General features: G+C 50.3%; 1 protein-coding gene across 1 annotated transcript in view; it reads left to right on the top strand.

The window, feature by feature from the left end:
• mRpL4 (mitochondrial ribosomal protein L4) overlaps positions 1-18,444 on the top strand; it is a 52,729-nt gene that overhangs the window by 23,642 nt on the left and 10,643 nt on the right. The window contains exons 4-5 of the mRNA XM_068360125.1: positions 2,192-2,289; positions 2,878-3,004. Of these exons, the coding sequence (XP_068216226.1) occupies positions 2,192-2,289; positions 2,878-3,004 (225 nt within the window). The remainder of the gene's footprint in view (positions 1-2,191; positions 2,290-2,877; positions 3,005-18,444) is intronic.

The following is an 18,444-nucleotide window of genomic DNA, read 5'->3' as shown; positions in this document are numbered from 1 at the left end:
ACAAGGTACTGCAGAAGTTCGCCTCTCACGAAGGGACAAGGTTGACGTTGGTTGCTCCCCTCTGGCCCGCGAGAGAATGGTTCACCGAGGTACTGCAATGGCTAGTAGACGTTCCCAGGACTCTTCCTCTAAGAGTGGACCTTCTGCGTCAGCCGCATGTAAAGAAGGTACACCCAAGCCTCCACGCTCTTCGTCTGACTGCCTTCAGACTATCGAAAGACTCTCAAGAGCTAGAGGCTTTTCGAAGGAGGCAGCCAGAGCGATTGCCAGAGCAAGGAGGACATCCACTCTCAAGGTCTACCAGTCAAAATGGGAAGTCTTCCGAAGCTGGTGCAAGGCGAATTCAGTATCCTCAACCACTACCTCTGTAACTCAGATAGCTGACTTCCTTTTACACCTAAGGAAGGTAAGATCCCTTTCAGCTCCTACGATCAAAGGTTACAGAAGCATGTTGGCAGCAGTCTTGCGCCACAGAGGCTTAGATCTTTCCAACAACAAAGATCTACAGGACCTCCTTAAGTCTTTTGAGACCTCGAAGGAACGTCGGTTGGCCACACCAGGTTGGAACTTAGACGTGGTTTTAAGGTTCCTGATGTCAGCAAGGTTCGAACCGCTTCAATCAGCCTCTTTTAAAGATCTCACTTTGAAGACTCTTTTCCTCGTCTGCTTAGCAACAGCTAAAAGAGTCAGTGAGATACACGCCTTCAGCAGGAACATAGGATTTACATCTGAAACGGCTACATGTTCCTTACAGCTTGGTTTTTTAGCCAAAAATCGAACTCCCTTCTCGTCCTTGGCCCAAATCGTTCGAGATTCCAAGTCTGTCCAGTTTGGTTGGAAACGAACAAGAGAGAGTACTTTGCCCAGTAAGAGCTCTTAAGTACTATTTAAGATGTACGAAGCCATTACGAGGACAATCAGAAGCTTTATGGTGCTCTATTAAGAAACCTGCTTTACCGATGTCGAAGAACGCAGTTTCTTATTACATCAGACTTTTGATTAGAGAAGCTCATTCTCATCTGAATGAGGAAGACCATGCTTTGCTGAAGGTAAGGACACATGAAGTTAGAGCTGTCGCAACTTCAGTGGCCTTCAAACAAAACAGATCTCTGCAGAGTGTAATGGATGCAACCTATTGGAGAAGCAAGTCAGTGTTCGCATCATTTTACCTTAAAGATGTCCAGTCTCTTTACGAGAACTGCTACACCCTGGGACCATTCGTAGCAGCGACTGCAGTAGTAGATGAGGGCACAACCACTACATTCCCATAATCCCATAACCTTTTTTAATCTTTCTCTTGAAATGTTTTTATTGTTGTTTTTGGGTTGTATGGAAGGCTAAGAAGCCTTTCGCATCCTGGTTGATTTGGCGGGTGGTCAAATTCTTTTCTTGAGAAGCGCATAGATTAGAGGTTGTGATGAGGTCCTTTAGTATGGGTTGCAGCCCTTCATACTTCAGCACCTAGGAGTCGCTCAGCATCCTAAGAGGATCGCGAGGCTCAGTAAGGAAGACGTACTTAAAAAGGCAGAGTAATTGTTCAAGTCGACTTCCTTACCAGGTACTTATTAATTTTATGTTTGTTATTTTGAATAACTGCTAAAATGAAATACGGAATACTTAGCTTCTAATGTTAACATGTATGCTGGTCTCCACCCACCCCCCTGGGTGTGAATCAGCTATATGATCAACGGGTAAGATTAATATTGAAAAATGTTATTTTCATTAGTAAAATAAATTTTTGAATATACTTACCCGTTGATCATGAATTAAAGGACCCGCCCTTCCTCCCCATAGAGACCCAGTGGACCGAGGAGAAAATTGGTTCTTTGTTGACAAGAAGTACTTGAGTACCTACTAGACAGATGGCGCTGTTGATGTACACCCCCACCTGTATAGCGATCGCTGGCGTATTCCGCCCGTAGGTTTTTTCTGTCGGGCAGCAGAGCTGCAGCTACATGATCAACGGGTAAGTATATTCAAAAATTTATTTTACTAAGGAAAATAACATATTACTTCCAAATTTATCATATTGCACCTCATGTTATCGCTGTATATTTGTGGGATTTTCAGATGTTGAATTGTTTGAGTTTTCTTTAATATACTTTAATCTGTCAAGCTTAGCAAAGATTGGTTTAGCTGTTTTAAGGTCTTGAACTATTAGACCAGAGTACATTACTTCGTTATTTTTCAGAATTATGCACAAACCAAAGTATTACATGAAGTTCGCGGTGGAGGCAAGAAGCCATGGCGCCAGAAGGGCTCAGGAAGAGCGAGGCACGGATCTATCAGGTAACGAAACGTTTAAAGGTTGCTCATGAAGAAATATTGAAAGGGAAAGGTAAGGTTAACATCAGTCCAATGTTCCAGAGACTGAATATATAAGTATATTGAGTCTGGGTAGAAAAGGTTGCATTGTCATGTTTTTAGATTTACTTTCTCACGAGGTAAATTGTTTACAAATATAGGTATATGGCAGACTTTCATAAGTTGCTCTTAAAGGTTTTGTTATTGAATGGAAACAAATAAAAGTTAAGACGTTGGAGAGCTAAATAGGAGAGGAACAAAGGTAGAAAGCAATGCACCTGGTGACTAAGAAGATACTGTCTGCAGATTGCCATGTAAGACATGCAAATGCAATTGTTTTCAATTTAAGTCTTTTTTAGGAAGCACCGTATCATCATACTTTTAAGCTACTGTACATTTAAGAGGGATCTTCTCACCACTATGGCCTGAATTACAAAGTGCTTTTCAGAATCTGAATTATTTTTTTTTAACAATTGATTTTTTATAATTTTATTTATAGAGTATTTCAGTTTGTTTATGAGAAATGTATGATTCCTATCGCTGTGTTCAGCAAAAGATTTAATTTCTTTTCAGGTCACCCCTGTGGAAAGGTGGCTGTAAGTCTCATGGCCCAAGGGCATACACAACGCATTTCTACATGCTGCCCTTTGCTGTGCGATTAAAAGGCCTCATCTGTACGTTATCAGCAAAGTTTGCTCAGGTTAGTGACATTGGAGAAGCAGTCTACAATGATGGTAGCAATTCCTTACATTGGCTACTTGTAAATTGTTTTAAGAGATAGGAATTAAATTTATATTAAATATGAACAGTTGTTATGCTCTATATATAGCCTATATGTATTGATAGTATTGTATAATCTGCGTACTGCATAATGTAGCCAAACATTATGCATATACCCCTGAACATTTTTAGAAATGTATAATATGAGGTCATTATGATGCATTTCATGCTGTCAGATTCAAAGCTTCCTATAATTTAGGATTTGGTACAATGTCAGCTAATAAAGCAAATGTATTTTTGTTCCAACACGGATTACTTACCTCGAACTACTTTCTTAGGAGGATCTGGAATCTCCTCATTAACCGACCAAGAATTTTGCGTAGTTCCCCCCCTCAGGGCGGATGGATACTCTTCCTTGGGCGCCCCGGGGTCAGCCCGTGAGAAAGCGCTGCTAGGTCGTCAGTAAGCGTCTGGTCGCGGCGTAGATATCATCTCGCCGCTCTCTCTCACTTATCCCGTCCGATCACCTTGTGTACCACGTGTTCCTTTGTGTTCCTCATCCCTTGTGTCCCACGTGTTCCTTTGTGCTTCTCATCCCTTTTGTACCTTATGTTCCCGACTCCATTGTGTGGACAGTGCCTTGGACGCCCTTCAGGTCTCCTATGCGGTATGAAGAAGAGTTCGAGGGATGGTTTGCCTCTTGACCCGTTATCCGCTCGCCCCTGGCGCCATCAGCTACGCTTCCGCCGGACTTCATGGAGCCCTCTACCCCGGTATCCAGATCAAGGACCCTCAGAAGACTCGTGATTGAGTAAGAGGATTCAGACAGCTCTTTTTCCTCGGACAGCTACTCCTCCTACAGCTCTTTCTTGTCATAAAGCTCTAGCGGCCGGGACTCCAGGAGGAAGAGGAAGTGGTCCAGAAGGAGGAGAGCTAGCTCCCACGCCAGCCCGGCCAGGAAGAGGTCGAAGTCCTCGAGAAGGAAGTATAAGAAGAGGAGTTCTTCGAGGAGGCGATACGTCACAATGGTTCGTCACCGTCGTGAGTCTAGCAAGACGGCTGCCGCTCCAGTGCCTGCCTTGGTGGCTGCTGGAGCTGCTTCCGTACCCTTGCCCAGTGTCTCTTCGGCTCCGCCCGCTCGTCGGGTGCAGCCGTTGGCACACTTCCAGTTGCCCCTTCCCGGCAAGTCATCGGCTCCATCGCGTATGAGACCCAGCGGCTCGGCCCCCAGCCACTTCGTCGCAGCAGCTCCGGCCAAGTTACGGAGCACGCCGCTGCCACGACCATCAAGCAGCGCCATCCAGATTCCCCCGGGAGGGGGTAGACCCATGACGGCTACCCCCACCCCGGCGGCTCTATCCGCGGCGGAACCGGTCGCTCCCTCATCCCGCCAAGAGGGGAGAGGGGCCTCCTCTCCCACGCATCCCTCCGTGTTCGATGCTGCTTCCGACACGGAGGTGCAGATAGTGGAGGAGTTGTTGGGCGCAGGCGAGTGTTCTGACAAAGTCTCATCTTACAGGAAGGTTCTAACCCTCATTCGACCCCACCATAGGTTGGACGAGCCTCAGCCTTCGTCGGAACAAGCTTGGCTGTCAGGTTTGGGGAGGATGGTTGACAATCCTGTCCAAAAGAAACCATCCCTGACCCTACCTTTAGCGCCCGATGTTGCCCTGGGGATGGAACATGTAGATCGCTTTGTGTCATGCCCTAAGAACTCACTGAGATTCCAGGGTTCCTTCAAGCTCCTGCCGGGCCTTAGAACCCAGAAGAAGTTCTATGTGCCAGACGGGTGGCACTCAGGGCCCCGCACACTGGAAGAGGCTGTCGCTACCCTGAACCAGGGCAACACCGATGAGAGGAGCCTGAACGCTCCGGTGTTGTTCTCGCAAGCAGAGGCCACCATGATGGAGGACACCTCGCAAGATTTAGTGAACGTAACCTCATGGCTGGACTGGTGGGCGTGCACCCTAGAAGGTTTCCAGTTGGCGCACTATCTGTCGGTGCCAGAGAATCAGGCCCTGTTACAGGAACTAATCCGCTCGGGGGGCAAGGGGATGAAGCTCCTCACCTTCCAGTCCCTTACCCAGACAGCTAACTGGATTCCGAGAAGGGACACGGTGTTGAACAGGCTGCCCCGTAGGCTCCCCGAGAGAGAAGCTAAATTCTTAAGGAACTCCCCTTTCTGGTGCGAGACCGTGTTCCCCCTTCAGGCAGTAGCGGAGACAGTAGAGAGGGTCGGGAAGTTGAAGAGTTCGGCTGAGCCCAGACAACAGGTGGCAAGGCGGCCCTCATTTAGAAGATCGTCAACAGATGGGGCCTTCCCGCCTACGCCTCCGGCTAGGCAGGAGGCCTCCTCCTCTTCCTGGCACAAATCCCCACGGCCCTCCAGAAGGAGTGGTGCCCATCCTCAGGCCTCCTTTAGACCAAAATACTCAGGATCAAGGAGAGGCCGCTTTAGCCGTCTCGCTAGATGGAGATAGGGAGAGAGGCCCCCTACGCCTTCCCACGCCTCAGGTGGGGAATGCCTCAAACAGTATTGGCAAGCATGGCGGGACAACGGAGCGGATCCGTAGACGGTGACAGTCCTCAGGGAGGGATACAGGATTCCCTTCCTGTCAGAACTGCCCCCTCTGATCCCTGAACATCGAGCGGAGTGGCTAGCACCCAAAGACACGGAGAAGAGAGCAGCCCTGCAAGCAGAAGTGGAAGCCATGTTAAGCAAGGGAGCCCTACAGCCCTTCCACGAGCCTTCTCCGGGTCTCTACAGCAGGCTCTTCCTGGCAGAGAAAGTGATGGGAGGTTGGAGGCCAGTATCGACCTCTCGGCTCTGAACAAGTTCATCAAGAAGACCTCCTTCAAGATGTACACGCCAAAGTCGGTGCTGGCAGCCTCGAGGGAAGGGGATTTCATGATGTCCCTGGATCTCAAGGATGCTTATTTTCAAATCCCTGTACACCCCCTCCAGCAGGAAGTTCCTCAGAGTAGGGTGGGGTTCCCAGTCCCTTCAGTTCAAGACCCTCTGCTTCGGCCTGTCAACAGCTCCACAAGTGTTCACGAGGGTGTTCGCCCTGGTCTCAGTCTGGGTACACAAACAGGGCATCAGGCTGATCAGGTACCTCGACGACTGGTTGCTGCTTTGAGCCTCAGAGGCAGTCTTAAAAGATCAAGGCACACTTCTGCAAGGAGTTCGGGATTACGATCAACCTCAAGGAGTCCCAGTTAGTCCCCACCACCAGGATGACGTACCTGGGGATGGTCCTGGACTCCCAGCTGGCGAGAGCCTTCCCTTCCCAGGAGAGGCTGGACAACCTTGACCAAGTGATTCGCCCGTTTATAGCAGACACTCCAATGAGAGCCAAGGATTGGCATAGACTAGTGGGTCACTTGGTCTCGTTGGAAAAATTGGTTCCACAAGGCAGGCTCAAGCTAAGACCAATACAATGGAACCTGAAGGATCTCTCGTCAGCGGAGGAGTCCCCGCAGAAGGTAGTCAAGGTGTCCCCGTTCTCCAAGGACACGCTCCTCTGGTGGGCTGACAGGAGGAACACTCTGAAAGGAATTCCGTTCGCTTCCGCTCCTCCCGAGATGCTGCTCTTCACGGACGCATCAAAAGAGGGGTGGGGAGCTCATCTCCTGGAAGAAACAGCAGAGGGAAAATGGTCAGTGGAGGAAAGGTCCCGACATATCAATCTGCTCGAACTCATGGCAGTACAGAAGGCCCTGTCGACATTCGTCCGTCTCCTCCGGGGAAACTCGGTGGCACTCATGTGCGACAACGTCACGGTGGTGGCATACATCAAGAAGCAGGGAGGCCTAAGGTCAAGGGAACTGTGCGACCTCACGGCTCAGATCCTGGAATGGACCGAAAGGAGCCACATTCTGCTCACAGCCAGGTTCATTCCGGAAAAGAGAAACGTCCTGGCCGACGGCCTCAGTAGGACAGGACAGGTAGTAAGGTCAGAATGGTCTCTTCATCCGCAGGTGGCACAGGAGGTTATCCAGTGTTGGGGCTCCCCAGTGATAGACCTGTTTGCCACAAGGCTCAATGCACAGCTTCCCGTATTCTGCTCCCCGGTACTATATCCGACAGCAGCGTTCGAGGACGCCTTCCAACACTCGTGGGACAGCCTCAACGTTTACGCCTTTCCCCCCTTCGGGATCATCAGGCAGGTGCTCAACAGGCTAAGGCAATCAAGTTCCACAAAGATGACTTTGGTAGCGCCCTGGTGGCCGGAGAGGGAGTGGTTCGCGGATCTACAGGACCTGGCCACCCTTCCCCCGTGGCCCCTTCCGGCAAGAGAAGACCTACCAAGTCAACCTCACTTCCGAAGGCTACACGAAAACCCCCAGGGCCTGAGGCTACACGCGTGGAGGTTATCAAGCGCCTGCTAAGGAAAGAGGGATTCTCGAATAAGACTGCTGCCAGGATGTCGGGGTATCTCCGGAAGTACTCGTGCGTTGTGTACCAGGCCAAGTTGGCCACTTTTGTTAAATGTTGTGCCACACAGAATCTGTGGCTCTTAGACGCATTGGTCCACAGTATTGCAGACTTCCTAGTTCACCTGTGGGATGACCCAGCCATCAAAGGAGTCCGTGCGGCACTGGGCCAGGTTTTCCAACTCAAGGGCATCAACCTAGGGGCTTCTCGCCACATCTCCATACTCATCAGGAGTTTTGAACAGTCTTGTGACCCTCGCTCCTCAAGGGTTCCCCAGTGGGATGTAGCCAAGGTCCTCAGGGCTCTCTCGAGGCCCCCCTTCGAGCTTCTTAAAGACATCCTAGACAAGGACCTCACCCTCAAGGCTGTATTCTTGCTAGCTCTTGCCTCTGCCAAACGTGTGAGTGAGCTCCACGGCTTGTCCTTCGAAGTCTCACACTCGAAAGGGTGGAAGGATATGTCGTTTAAGTTCTTACCAGAATTCATGGCTAAGACCCAGAACCCAGCAATTGCGGATCCTAGTTTCGAGGAATTCTCTATACCAGCTATTCCGCGCTCGGACAACCCGGAAGACCTGCTTTTGTGCCTCGTGAGGACTATCAGGAAATATCTCAGTAGAACATCCAACCTCAGACCAGCTATTAAAAGTTTGTATGTATCTTCAGGCCTAGTCAAGAAAACAGTCTCTAAGAACACTATATCTTTCTGGCTCCGACAGGTTATCAAAAGGGCGTACGAGGGTGATGGCTCCATGGTCCCTGGGACCCCGAGACCCCATGATATTAGGGGCCTTTGACACCAACATGGCAGTGGGCCAAATCTTACGTGCGGGTACTTGGGCCAAACAATCCACCTTTACAGCTCATTACCTGAAGGATTGCACGAGGAAGTCCCTGGATGCCTTCTCCATTGGGCCAGTAATTTCAGCTATGCAGCATGTTTAGTGGTTTTGGGCCCTGGGTAGCCCATGGGAAGCAATCGCAAGCAACACAGGTTCCTCCTTACTCCCCCCTTCCTTGCTACCCTCTCCCTTCTCTCGCCCTTTTCCTTTCCTCCTTCCATGTGAGAGATGGACGTTGAGGGACACCACGTCTGGATTATATATAAAGTTGTACATAAGGTAGACTTTTGCATTCTTTCCCCTGCTCTCCTAGCTCTCCACTGGGTAGTCTAGACTTAGCCTCCTATCTAGGTCTTGTGCCCCAGGATGGTTGCGATATATTCCGGCCTGTAAGCCACTCCCTCCTCCTAAGGTATAAGTCTCCTAAGAAAGTAGTTCGAGGTAAGTACTCCGTATTGGAACAAATCACAAATTTTTAAATATGTAACTTCATTGGTAGTTAAATCCCACGTTTCGTCGCACGCTCGGCAGAAATTAAAATTTCGCGGCGCGCTCGGCAGAAATTAAAATTTCGCGGCAATCACCACCATGACAGTAGGTGGTCATACATGAGTGCCATCTCTCATAGGTTACCAGAACTATTCCCAACATTCCTCAGAAATTCCCTGCCGTTGATCGAGTCATCACAGGAAATTCGTTTCGCTGATATTACTTTATTCTACAATTTGGTGAAGTACCTTTTGTCTGATTATTGTTAATGGCTTTTGCTGCTTGTTTTTGGATATTTTTTTGACTTTTCACTACAATTTAGATTGACTTTGTTGGATTTTGACTTGGACTTGTTTTTTTTTTATTACAAAATGGCTGACTCTATAAGGTGTGTTAGAGGAGGCAAGACTCGTATGCCCAAGGCCTCTATTGATCCTCACACAATATGTAATGGTTGCAGAGGTCAGGTATGTACTTTTGATAACAGATGTGTCGAATGTCGGTCTGTCTGAATTAGAGTGGATTGAGTTTGATCGCTATGTTAAGCGACTAGAGGAGGATAGACTTAGAAGACTTAGATCAACCAGTGTTCTTTCAAATAGATCTTCTGATGGTAATTTTCTTTCTAATGTACATCATCCTAATATTCCTATTCCTGATCCTAAGGCAATAGTTCCAGACCCCGCTAAGGTGTTGGAGGTAAGTGAACCTTCTTTAAAGGATGTGATGGCTGCTATTTCGGCCTTAGGTGCACAGGTTCATTCTTTGATTTTGGAAAAAGAAGTTATATGGAGTGCAGTGTGTGGCTTGCAAAGCAAGCTTATGAATAGTGACAGTGAAGTGGAGGGTGCGTCCGTTCGTGTCCGTCATAATCCCAGCCCGGGACCTCTTCCATGCTCCCCAACCCCTGGGAGAAGGAATGTCGAAAGGCAAAAGGATATGTCAGACCTTGATGAGCGAACGGACGTCCCCTCGAGCGATCCTGTTGACGATCCCCAGGTCGCTCCCCCTCGCCGCTGGAAAGGCGAGGTAAGAAAGTGTGCATCCTCGTCTGATGACGCAAAATCACGACGTGGTTGACGTCGACCACTGCGTTCAAGGACTTTCAAGAGACGTTTGTCTTCTGCAAAACCATCCTGCAGTAACTGGAGCTCGCCAGAAGTTTTTATGTCAATAGAAGACGACGTGCCAACGTCAAAACAATCGCGTCAGGCACTTAGTTCGTCGGAGGAAGAGGGTGATCAGTTTACTTCTGTACACGCTTCTCCCCCTCCCCCAGATTGGGAAATGTAATAAGGACTTTCCCCTGGTGGTCACCCGACAACGGTTGACGATCCCTTGCAGCGATCAGTTTACGGCTCAGCTAGCGATAAGAATCGCGACACTCCCTCGCAGCAGTCTGGACGCGCGTAAGACGCGTCGCAAGTGTCAGATCTGTCTGAGCTGAAGAGGTCGATTTCGTCCCTGTTTGACGCATACAATTCTCGAACAGAGGAGGCTCGTTTAAAGTAACCGAAAGACGTCAACAGGCCAAAGAAAGGAGCTGCCGCTAACCAAGGCGTTACCGGACAGCGAATTTCTCCTGCGCTCACCAACGCTCCCTTGCAGCGGTTGGGACGCGTTACAGGAAGCGACGGGGTTGTGGATGCTCCCTCGCGGCATTCTGGACGCATACAACACACTGGAAGCTCACGGCAACCTGGACGCATGCAGTCAGGTTTTGTCTCCACAGCATGATAGACAAGCAGTTGTCTCTCCGCGTCATGCTGGACGCGCTTCTTACGCCTCCTCGCGTCAACAGCATGCTGGACGCATGCAGCACGCTGGAACCTCACGGCAGCCTGGACGCATGCAGCACGCTGGAACCTCACGGCAGCCTGGACGCATGCAGCACGCTGGAACCTCACGGCAGCCTGGACGCATGCAGCACGCTGGAACCTCACGGCAGCCTGGACGCATGCAGCACGCTGGAACCTCACGGAAGCCTGGACGCATGCAGCACGCTGGAACCTCACGGCAGCCTGGACGCATGCAGCAATCTGGACGCATGCAGTCAGGCCTTGTCCCCGCAGCATGATAGACAAGTTGTTGACTCTCCTTCGCGACTCTCTGGACGCGCAGCGAACGCTTCCTCGCGTCACACTGTTAACATACAGCATGTGGGACGCACGCGAGCAAGACTTTACCTCGCAGCATGCGGGTCACGATGTTGAAGCTTCCTTACAGCATGACAGACTTATGCTGGAAGCACTTGAACTTGACTCCCCTTCAAGACATGTGGGACGCAAGCGTGGCGCTTCCTCGCAAATGGATTGTATCCTACACGATGTTCCTTCACAACAGGGTGACATTTTTGTGGAAGACGATAACTGACAGGATGACACGGTTTTGTCTCCTACCCATTCGACTCAGGGGATCGATATTCGCTTAGCCGAAGTTTTAGAGAAGGAATTCCAGGATACGCTGCAGGCAGCTGACCTTAAGAAGTTACTGACAGTTCTTACATCACTGTACCCAGAGGACTTTACTCAGCCTATGCCTCAGATCCCGCCCTCTCAGTTTTTGAAGGGCAGACCCCGAAAACCATCCTCCTTCAAGAAGATGGTTCTTACTAGATCGGTTAAGAGAGCTTTCTTTACTCTCAACCAATGGACGTCCAAGAAGAAAGATCTAGGGAAGGCCGCCTTTTCTTTTCCACCGACTAGACTGGCCTCCAGATCTAGCGTGTGGTATGAGACTGGGGAAGTTCTCGGTTTGGGAGTTCCTGCCTCCTCCCAGGGAGACTTCTCCAGACTTGTTGACGCCTCATGCAGGTCAGCCATGAGCAAGTCGAAGATTATGTTGTCCACTTCCGAGATGGACCATCTGCTGAAAGGGATTTTTAGGACAATAGAAGTCTTCAGCCTTATGGATTGGACTCTAGGAGCTCTAGCAGAGGCCACAGACCCTAAGAACGAGGCTCAAATGCATCTGATTGCCTGTCTGGATAAGGCCGTGAGGGATGGCTCTGTCGAACTTTCCGCCCTTTCCACTGCAGGATTTCTTAAAAAGAGGGCTATGCTATGTTCCTTCTTATCCTCAGGTTTGACCCTTGCTCAGAGATCGGAACTTTTATTTGCTCCTTTGGGTAATCATCTTTTCCCTCCGGACTTAGTGAAGGACTTGTTTGCAGCTCGGGCACAACAGGCTATGCAAGATCTTATCTCCAGGACTGCTAAGAAAGTCCTCCCGGCTAGTTTTCTTCCAAGGAAGCAGAAGGAAGCTCCTCCCACTCGCCAGCCCTTTTGTGGGAGAGCCCCTTCAAGGGGAACCCAGAGAATTGCTGCTGGAGGTCAAGCCCACAGATTCCCAAGACAGCAAACCAAATAAAAAAAATGAGACATGCAACCTTCAGACACTAGTGGGAGCCAGGCTATCCCGTTTTTGGCGAGAGTGGAGCCAAAGGGGGGCGAAGTCCTGGACAATCATTGTCCTCAAGAAGGGATACAAGATCCCCTTCCTGATAATTCCTCCCATGTCGTTGAAACCCTTAGAGTTGACAACAACCTACTCAGGGGACAAGGCAGCATCTCTTCAAGAGCAAGTCACCCTTATGCTGTCGAAATCAGCCATAGAAGTGGTAGAGGACACCTCCTCGGAGGGGTTTACAACAGACTTTTCCTAGTTCCGAAAAGCTGGGGGGGATGGAGACCTGTTCTGGACGTCAGTCCCTTGAGCAAGTTCGTCAGCAAAGTAAAATTTGCCATGGAAACTTTAGCGTCAGTCCTTGCAGGCATCAGACAGGGAGACTGGATGGTGTCATTGGATCTGCAGGACGCGTATTTCCATATCCCGATACACCCGAACCACAGAAAATTTCTAAGGTTCGTGTTCCTCAAGACCACTTATCAGTTCAAAGCACTCTGTTTAGGACTGAGCACGGCTCCCTACGGGTCCTAGATTGCCTTGTAAAGGTGCGACATTTCCTAGACCTAAGGTCCTGCTCGGTGAGAGATTGGATGAGTCTCCTGGGCACCCTCTCATCGATAGAACAGTTCGTTTCCCTAGGAAGACTTCATCTATGGCCTCTTCAATTTCATCTGGCAAAGTTTTGGACGAGAGGTCAAAGTCTGGAAAAGTGGATGCCGATCCCCTTGGGAAGGTCTCGAACTGTATCAGAGGAACCCAGACCTAGTGTTGTACTCCGACGCCTCAGACATGGGGTGGGGTGCAGCACTCGGGAAGGCCGAGATTTCGGGTCTGTGGGTAGAGTCTCAGGAAATGGCACATAAATTTCAAAGTTAGTAGCCATTCACCTAGCCCTCATCCACTTTCAGGAGGAAGTCCGAGGAAGGTTGGTTCAGATCAACGCAGACAACGCCACTGCGTTGGCTTACATAAAAAAGCGGGGAGGCACCCGTTCGGACTCACTTTACGAGGCTGCGAGAGATCTACTTCTGTGGGCGAAAGCTAGGGTCATAACCCTAAAAACTCATTTCGTAGAAGGTGAAAAGAACGTCAGGGTGGATCTTCTCAGAAGAAGAAGGCAAGTTCTGACTACAGAGTGGACCCTACACCACGAGGTGTGCACCTACCAGCCTTTGGATGTTGTGGGGTCAACCCTCGATAGACCTCTTCGCCACTCAAATGATGAAGAGGTTGCCGGTATTTTGCTCTCCAGTTCCAGACCAGAAAGCAGCCGCAGAGGACACTTTTCTTCTAAACTGGGAGGGTCTAAACGTGTACGCTTTTTCTCCATTCAAAATCCTGGACAGAGTCCTGAAAAAGTTCAGGGAATCACCCAATGCCTGCATGACCCTGATAGCTCCATTTTGGCCCATGAGACCTTTGGTTGTGGAGATGATGGAGTGTCTGGTAAATACCCCCAGAACAGTACCAAATCGGAGCGATCTACTCAAACAGCCTCACTTGTAGAGGTAGCATCAGAATCTCCTCGCTCTCAATCTGATTGCCTTTCGACTATCGAAAAGCTGGCTAGAGTGAAGGGCTTTTCAAGGGAGGCTGCTCGAGCTATCGCCAGAACTAGAAAGACATCCACTATTAGGGTTTACCAATCCAAGTGGGACATATTTAGAGTATGGTGCAGGAATAACAAGCTTTACTCTACCAGTACCTCTATAGCCAATATAGCAGATTTTCTGTTGTACCTGCAAACAAAAGAGAACCTGGCTGTGCCTACCATTAAGGGTTATTGCAGCATGCTAGCCTCTGTCTTTCGTCATCAACACATTGACGTGTCAGGTAACAAGGATCTCTCAGATCTCATTAGATCTTTTGAGACTACTAAGAGGAAGGATAATCCAACCCCCTCTTGGAACCTGGATGTAGTCCTGGCCTTTTTAACCTCAAGTAGGTTTGAACCCTTGGATAAAGCGTCTTGGAAGGATCTTACCAAAAAGACACTTTTCCTAGTGGCATTGGCTACAGCTAAAAGGGTAGGAGAGTTACAAGCCATCAGCAAGAAGATGGGCTTTGATGGAAACGATGCAGTTTGCTCCCTACAGCTGGGCTTTCGCGAAAAACGAGAATCCTTCTCGACCCTGGCCTAGATCTTTTACCATCCCAGGGCTATCACACTTGGTTGGGCAGGAGAAGGAGAGAGGCCTTTGTCCAGTGAGAGCTCTGAAATTTTATCTGCACACGTCCAAGAACCTGAGAGGTCAAACTGACTACCTCTGGTGCTCAGTTAAAAACCCTCTTGTTCCAACACGGAGTACTTACCCCTAACTACTTTCTTAGGAGTATCTGGGATCTCCTCTCAACCGACCAGAATTTTGTGTAGTTTACCCTATCTCCGTTTTCTAAGGGGGGACCCTCTGGCGGAGGAATACGCGCCATGAGGCGACCCAGGGTCAGAGAGCGTGCTCGCTCAGGTCTCGACCTCCAGTAAGTTTCTGGTCGCGTCGTGATTCACATCTAGCCGCGTTCTCTTCACCCAGTGCGACCCTTTGTGTCTCACGCGGTACCCACGTGGTCCTCTCGTGTTCAGAACTTACCTTATCCTACCTTTTCTTCTGTGTCCCTGTGTCGATTGGTGCTTTAGGGTTTCGTTATGGAGCATCCCCGCCGTTGCCCTGGGCCTATGGCCGGTAAATCTTGTGGGGCCTTTCTCTCCAAGCCGGAGGTCGACCCCCACTCTTTGTGTTCGTCGTGTAGGGGCAGTGTTTGTTCCCCTACAGCCACGTGTCCGGAGTGCGAGTCTTGGAACGAAATCCAGTGGGTGCGCTACGGAATTAAGAAGAAGAAGGGTACCAAGAGATCGCCGAAGAAGTCCAGCATTGCCTCGCCCCTAGCGTCGCCCGATGCCTCTTCGGAGAGGGGTTCTCTGCCGCCTTCCCCTACCCAGAGTAGGGGACGAGGTAATTCCGTTGCGGGGAAGCGGCCCATTGCTCTTCCCCAGGAGTCTGTGATGTCTGTTGGTGGGGATATTGTGTCGGTTCAGGCAAGTAGGGGGCCTGAGGGAGGGACGGGAGTGTGTTCGGGAGACGAGGTCCTGGTGCCAGCAGGGCCCGTTTCTACCGACGATCCGATGTGGGGAAAGCCCGCTACGGTCTCTACCCCCGCATCTTGGGTGTGTGTTTCAGGTACGTCAGCGACCAGGGGAGACGCCAAGGAGGTAGGTTCACCGAGTTCGGACCCCGTCGCATGGGTGCCGCCGAGGACGCCCTTCAGGTCGCCCATGAGACTAGAGGAGGAGTTCGACACCTGGTTTGCCCGCAAGAAGGTGCCTCGCTTTCCCCCGGCGCCGTCGGCAACGCTCCCGCCCGTCTTTCTACAGCCTTCTTCGCCAGCGGACCGGCACGAAGATCCACCAGCAACTCGAGACGCTTCGGACGACTCTGCAGATTCTCGTTCCTCCCAGTCATCGGTCTCCTCCTTCGAGTCGGACTCTTTCTCCTCGGAGGATGAAGGCCCGAGGGACTCGAGGAGGAGACGGGAGAGGTCCCGCAGGAAGAGGTCCCGTTCACGATCACGCCACGCCAGGAGACGTTCCAGAACCTCCAGGAAAAAGCCCAAGAGGAGCCATTCGTCGAAAGGTGAATGGGTGCGATTCACCATCCCCTGTAGCCACCTTCTAAAAGCTTCCGCAGCCCCGAGTACCTCTGGCTGGCTCCCAAGTGCTCCTTTGCTACCCTCGCGGCACGGCTCCTCCAGCAGACCCGATCATCGTCGGAGGCCGTCGCACCAGGTCTCGGTAGACAAGCATAAGTCCGCGAAGGTTCCGGCTTCATCCGCCCAGTGGAGAGAGCCGCCCCTTCGGCCTGGCAGCTTTGTCCCGGCCTCTGGCCCTTCGATGGCCTTCCCTGAACGACAGAACCAGCCAGCTGGCACGGGGAAGCCCGCAGCTCCATGGAACTCCGCAGGAGGGAGTGGACCCATGACGGCTGCTCCCGTCCCAGCGGATCCGCCCGTTCAGCGAGTCGACCCGCCAATGGCTCGGCACGAGAGGAAGATGCCTCCCCCTCACACGGAACCCTCCTTCATCGACGTGACTGCTCATGCGGAGGACCAGATAGCCGAAGGCCTCGTAGAAAGGGGAGAATGCTCGACAGACGAAGTCTCCACCTATAGGAAGGTCTTAGCCCTCATCAGGCGGCACCATAGGTTGGATGAGCCGAAACCCTCGGCAGAACAAGCCTGGCTCTCCGGACTTAGCAGGCTGGTAGATAATCCAGTGCAGCAGAAGCCTTCTCTGGCCCTTCCCCTGGCAAGGGACGTTAAGCTGGGTATGGACCACATAGATAGGTTCATAGCCAGCCAGGCGGACGCCCCCAGAAATCAGAGCGCCTCCAAACTCCTCCAGGGACTTGAAACGCAGAAACGCTTTTATCTCCCGGAGGGGCGCCGCGGAGGTCCCTGTACGGTTGAGCCACCGATCGCTCTCCTGAACCAAGGAGCGGCTGAAGATAGGGCATCCTCCGCTCCGGTGTGTTTTTCCCCGTTGGAAATCTTCATGATGGTGGATATGGCCCTGGATCTAGTTTACGTGTCTTCATGGTTGGACTGGTGGGCCTGCACATTGGTGGGATTCCAGGCACCTCACGACCTCTCTGTCCCCGAGAATCAGCCCTTGCTGAGAGAACTGATTAGTTTGGGTGGGAAAGCGCTCAAGTTCCTCTCATACCAGTCTCTCTCTCGAGCAGCCAACTAGGTCCTGCGGAAGAGGGACACAGTCCTGAGCAAGCTGGTTTGGAGATTACCTGAGCGAGAGGCGAGAGCTTTGAGGAACTCACCACTGTGGGGCGAGTCAGTGTTCCCCCTGAAGGCAGTAGAGGAGACCATGGCGAGGGTCAGGTTGTTGCTTTCAGCCTCAGAGGGAGCAAGGCGTGAAGCTTCTGTGGTTTTGCGGTGTCTTGGGTATCACCATCAACCTGGAAAAGCCACAGCTGATACCCTCCACCAGGATGACCTACAGTAGGGTCCCGAATTAAGCGTGTTCGAATTACACGATTCCCCTTTTCCGCGATCGCTATTTTTCAAAAATAAATTTTCTGTATCCGCGAGGCTGTTCAAAGTTCGTGAGTCAAGCACTACAAAATGTATCAAATCTATAGTCTTTTTAAGTATATTGGTAGCCCTAAATACGGTGATTTATAATAAATGTTACAAAACAATATTAACATTACATTTCATTAACATAATTTCATAATGAATAGCCTATTTAAGGATAAAATTCCACATCAACAATGAAATCAACTGTTAACTGTGCGAGTCCAGCTGACAAAATGTAAACAGAAATGTGGTTACGTTCTCGGCAATCTTTATCTTTCTCCAACCTTACGATAATTGTAATGGTAGTGTTAATGATGGTATATTAAAGCATTATTTTTGTTTAGTACAGTATATTTAAAAGCCTTATTTTTCCCTCTGGGCGTTCAAGGTTTTCACGAGTAGACTGGGTTCGTTTATCGGCAGTGAATAGCCTAAACTTCGGTAACGAGTCGTCAATATTTTGTCATATTTTAAACAGTAGGCTATACATTTGATTTGCAAACATTGGTTTTGTAGAGTAGACGGTAAAATAAAATCTAGAGAGAGAGAGAGAGAGAGAGAGAGAGAGAGAGAGAGAGAGAGAGAGAGAGAGAGAGAGAGAGAGAGATTTGATGGCAGAAATCTCTCTCTCTCTCTCTCTCTCTCTCTCTCTCTCTCTCTCTCTCTCTCTCTCTCTCTCTCTCTCATCTCTTAAGAGATGGGGTCAGCCTTCCTTGGCCTCCAACAGTTCCACCTGTCCATGGTCCTGCCGAGCGACAACACCACAGTATTAGCTCACATAACAAGCAAGGTGGTACCTTTTTTGCAGCCTCTATGCCATCTATCAGTAGAGATACTCAGATGGGAGAGAGGCTCCTCACAACGAGTTGCGAAAAAGATGTCTGGACTCCACAGAGGCCTCCCAGCATCAGTCTACCAGGCCAAGTGGTCTGATTTCGGTGGTCACTGTCATGGAAAGGTATCACGTCCCTCGATGCCTCTACTGATTTCCAACAATAGCGGAGTTCCTTGTATACCTTCATTTAGAAATGATTCTCTTGGTTTCGGCAGTCAAAGGCTACCACTCAGCCTTGAGTCTCACCTCTAAACTGAAGGAAGAAGATATTTTCCGTTGGAACTTTCTCTCCCCATACGAAGTTATGAGATTAGTTGTCCCCAG

This window comes from Palaemon carinicauda, chromosome 36 (assembly GCF_036898095.1).
Source record: "Palaemon carinicauda isolate YSFRI2023 chromosome 36, ASM3689809v2, whole genome shotgun sequence".
NCBI classification, from domain to species: domain Eukaryota; kingdom Metazoa; phylum Arthropoda; class Malacostraca; order Decapoda; family Palaemonidae; genus Palaemon; species Palaemon carinicauda.
This window is presented reverse-complemented; position numbering and strand designations above follow the sequence as displayed.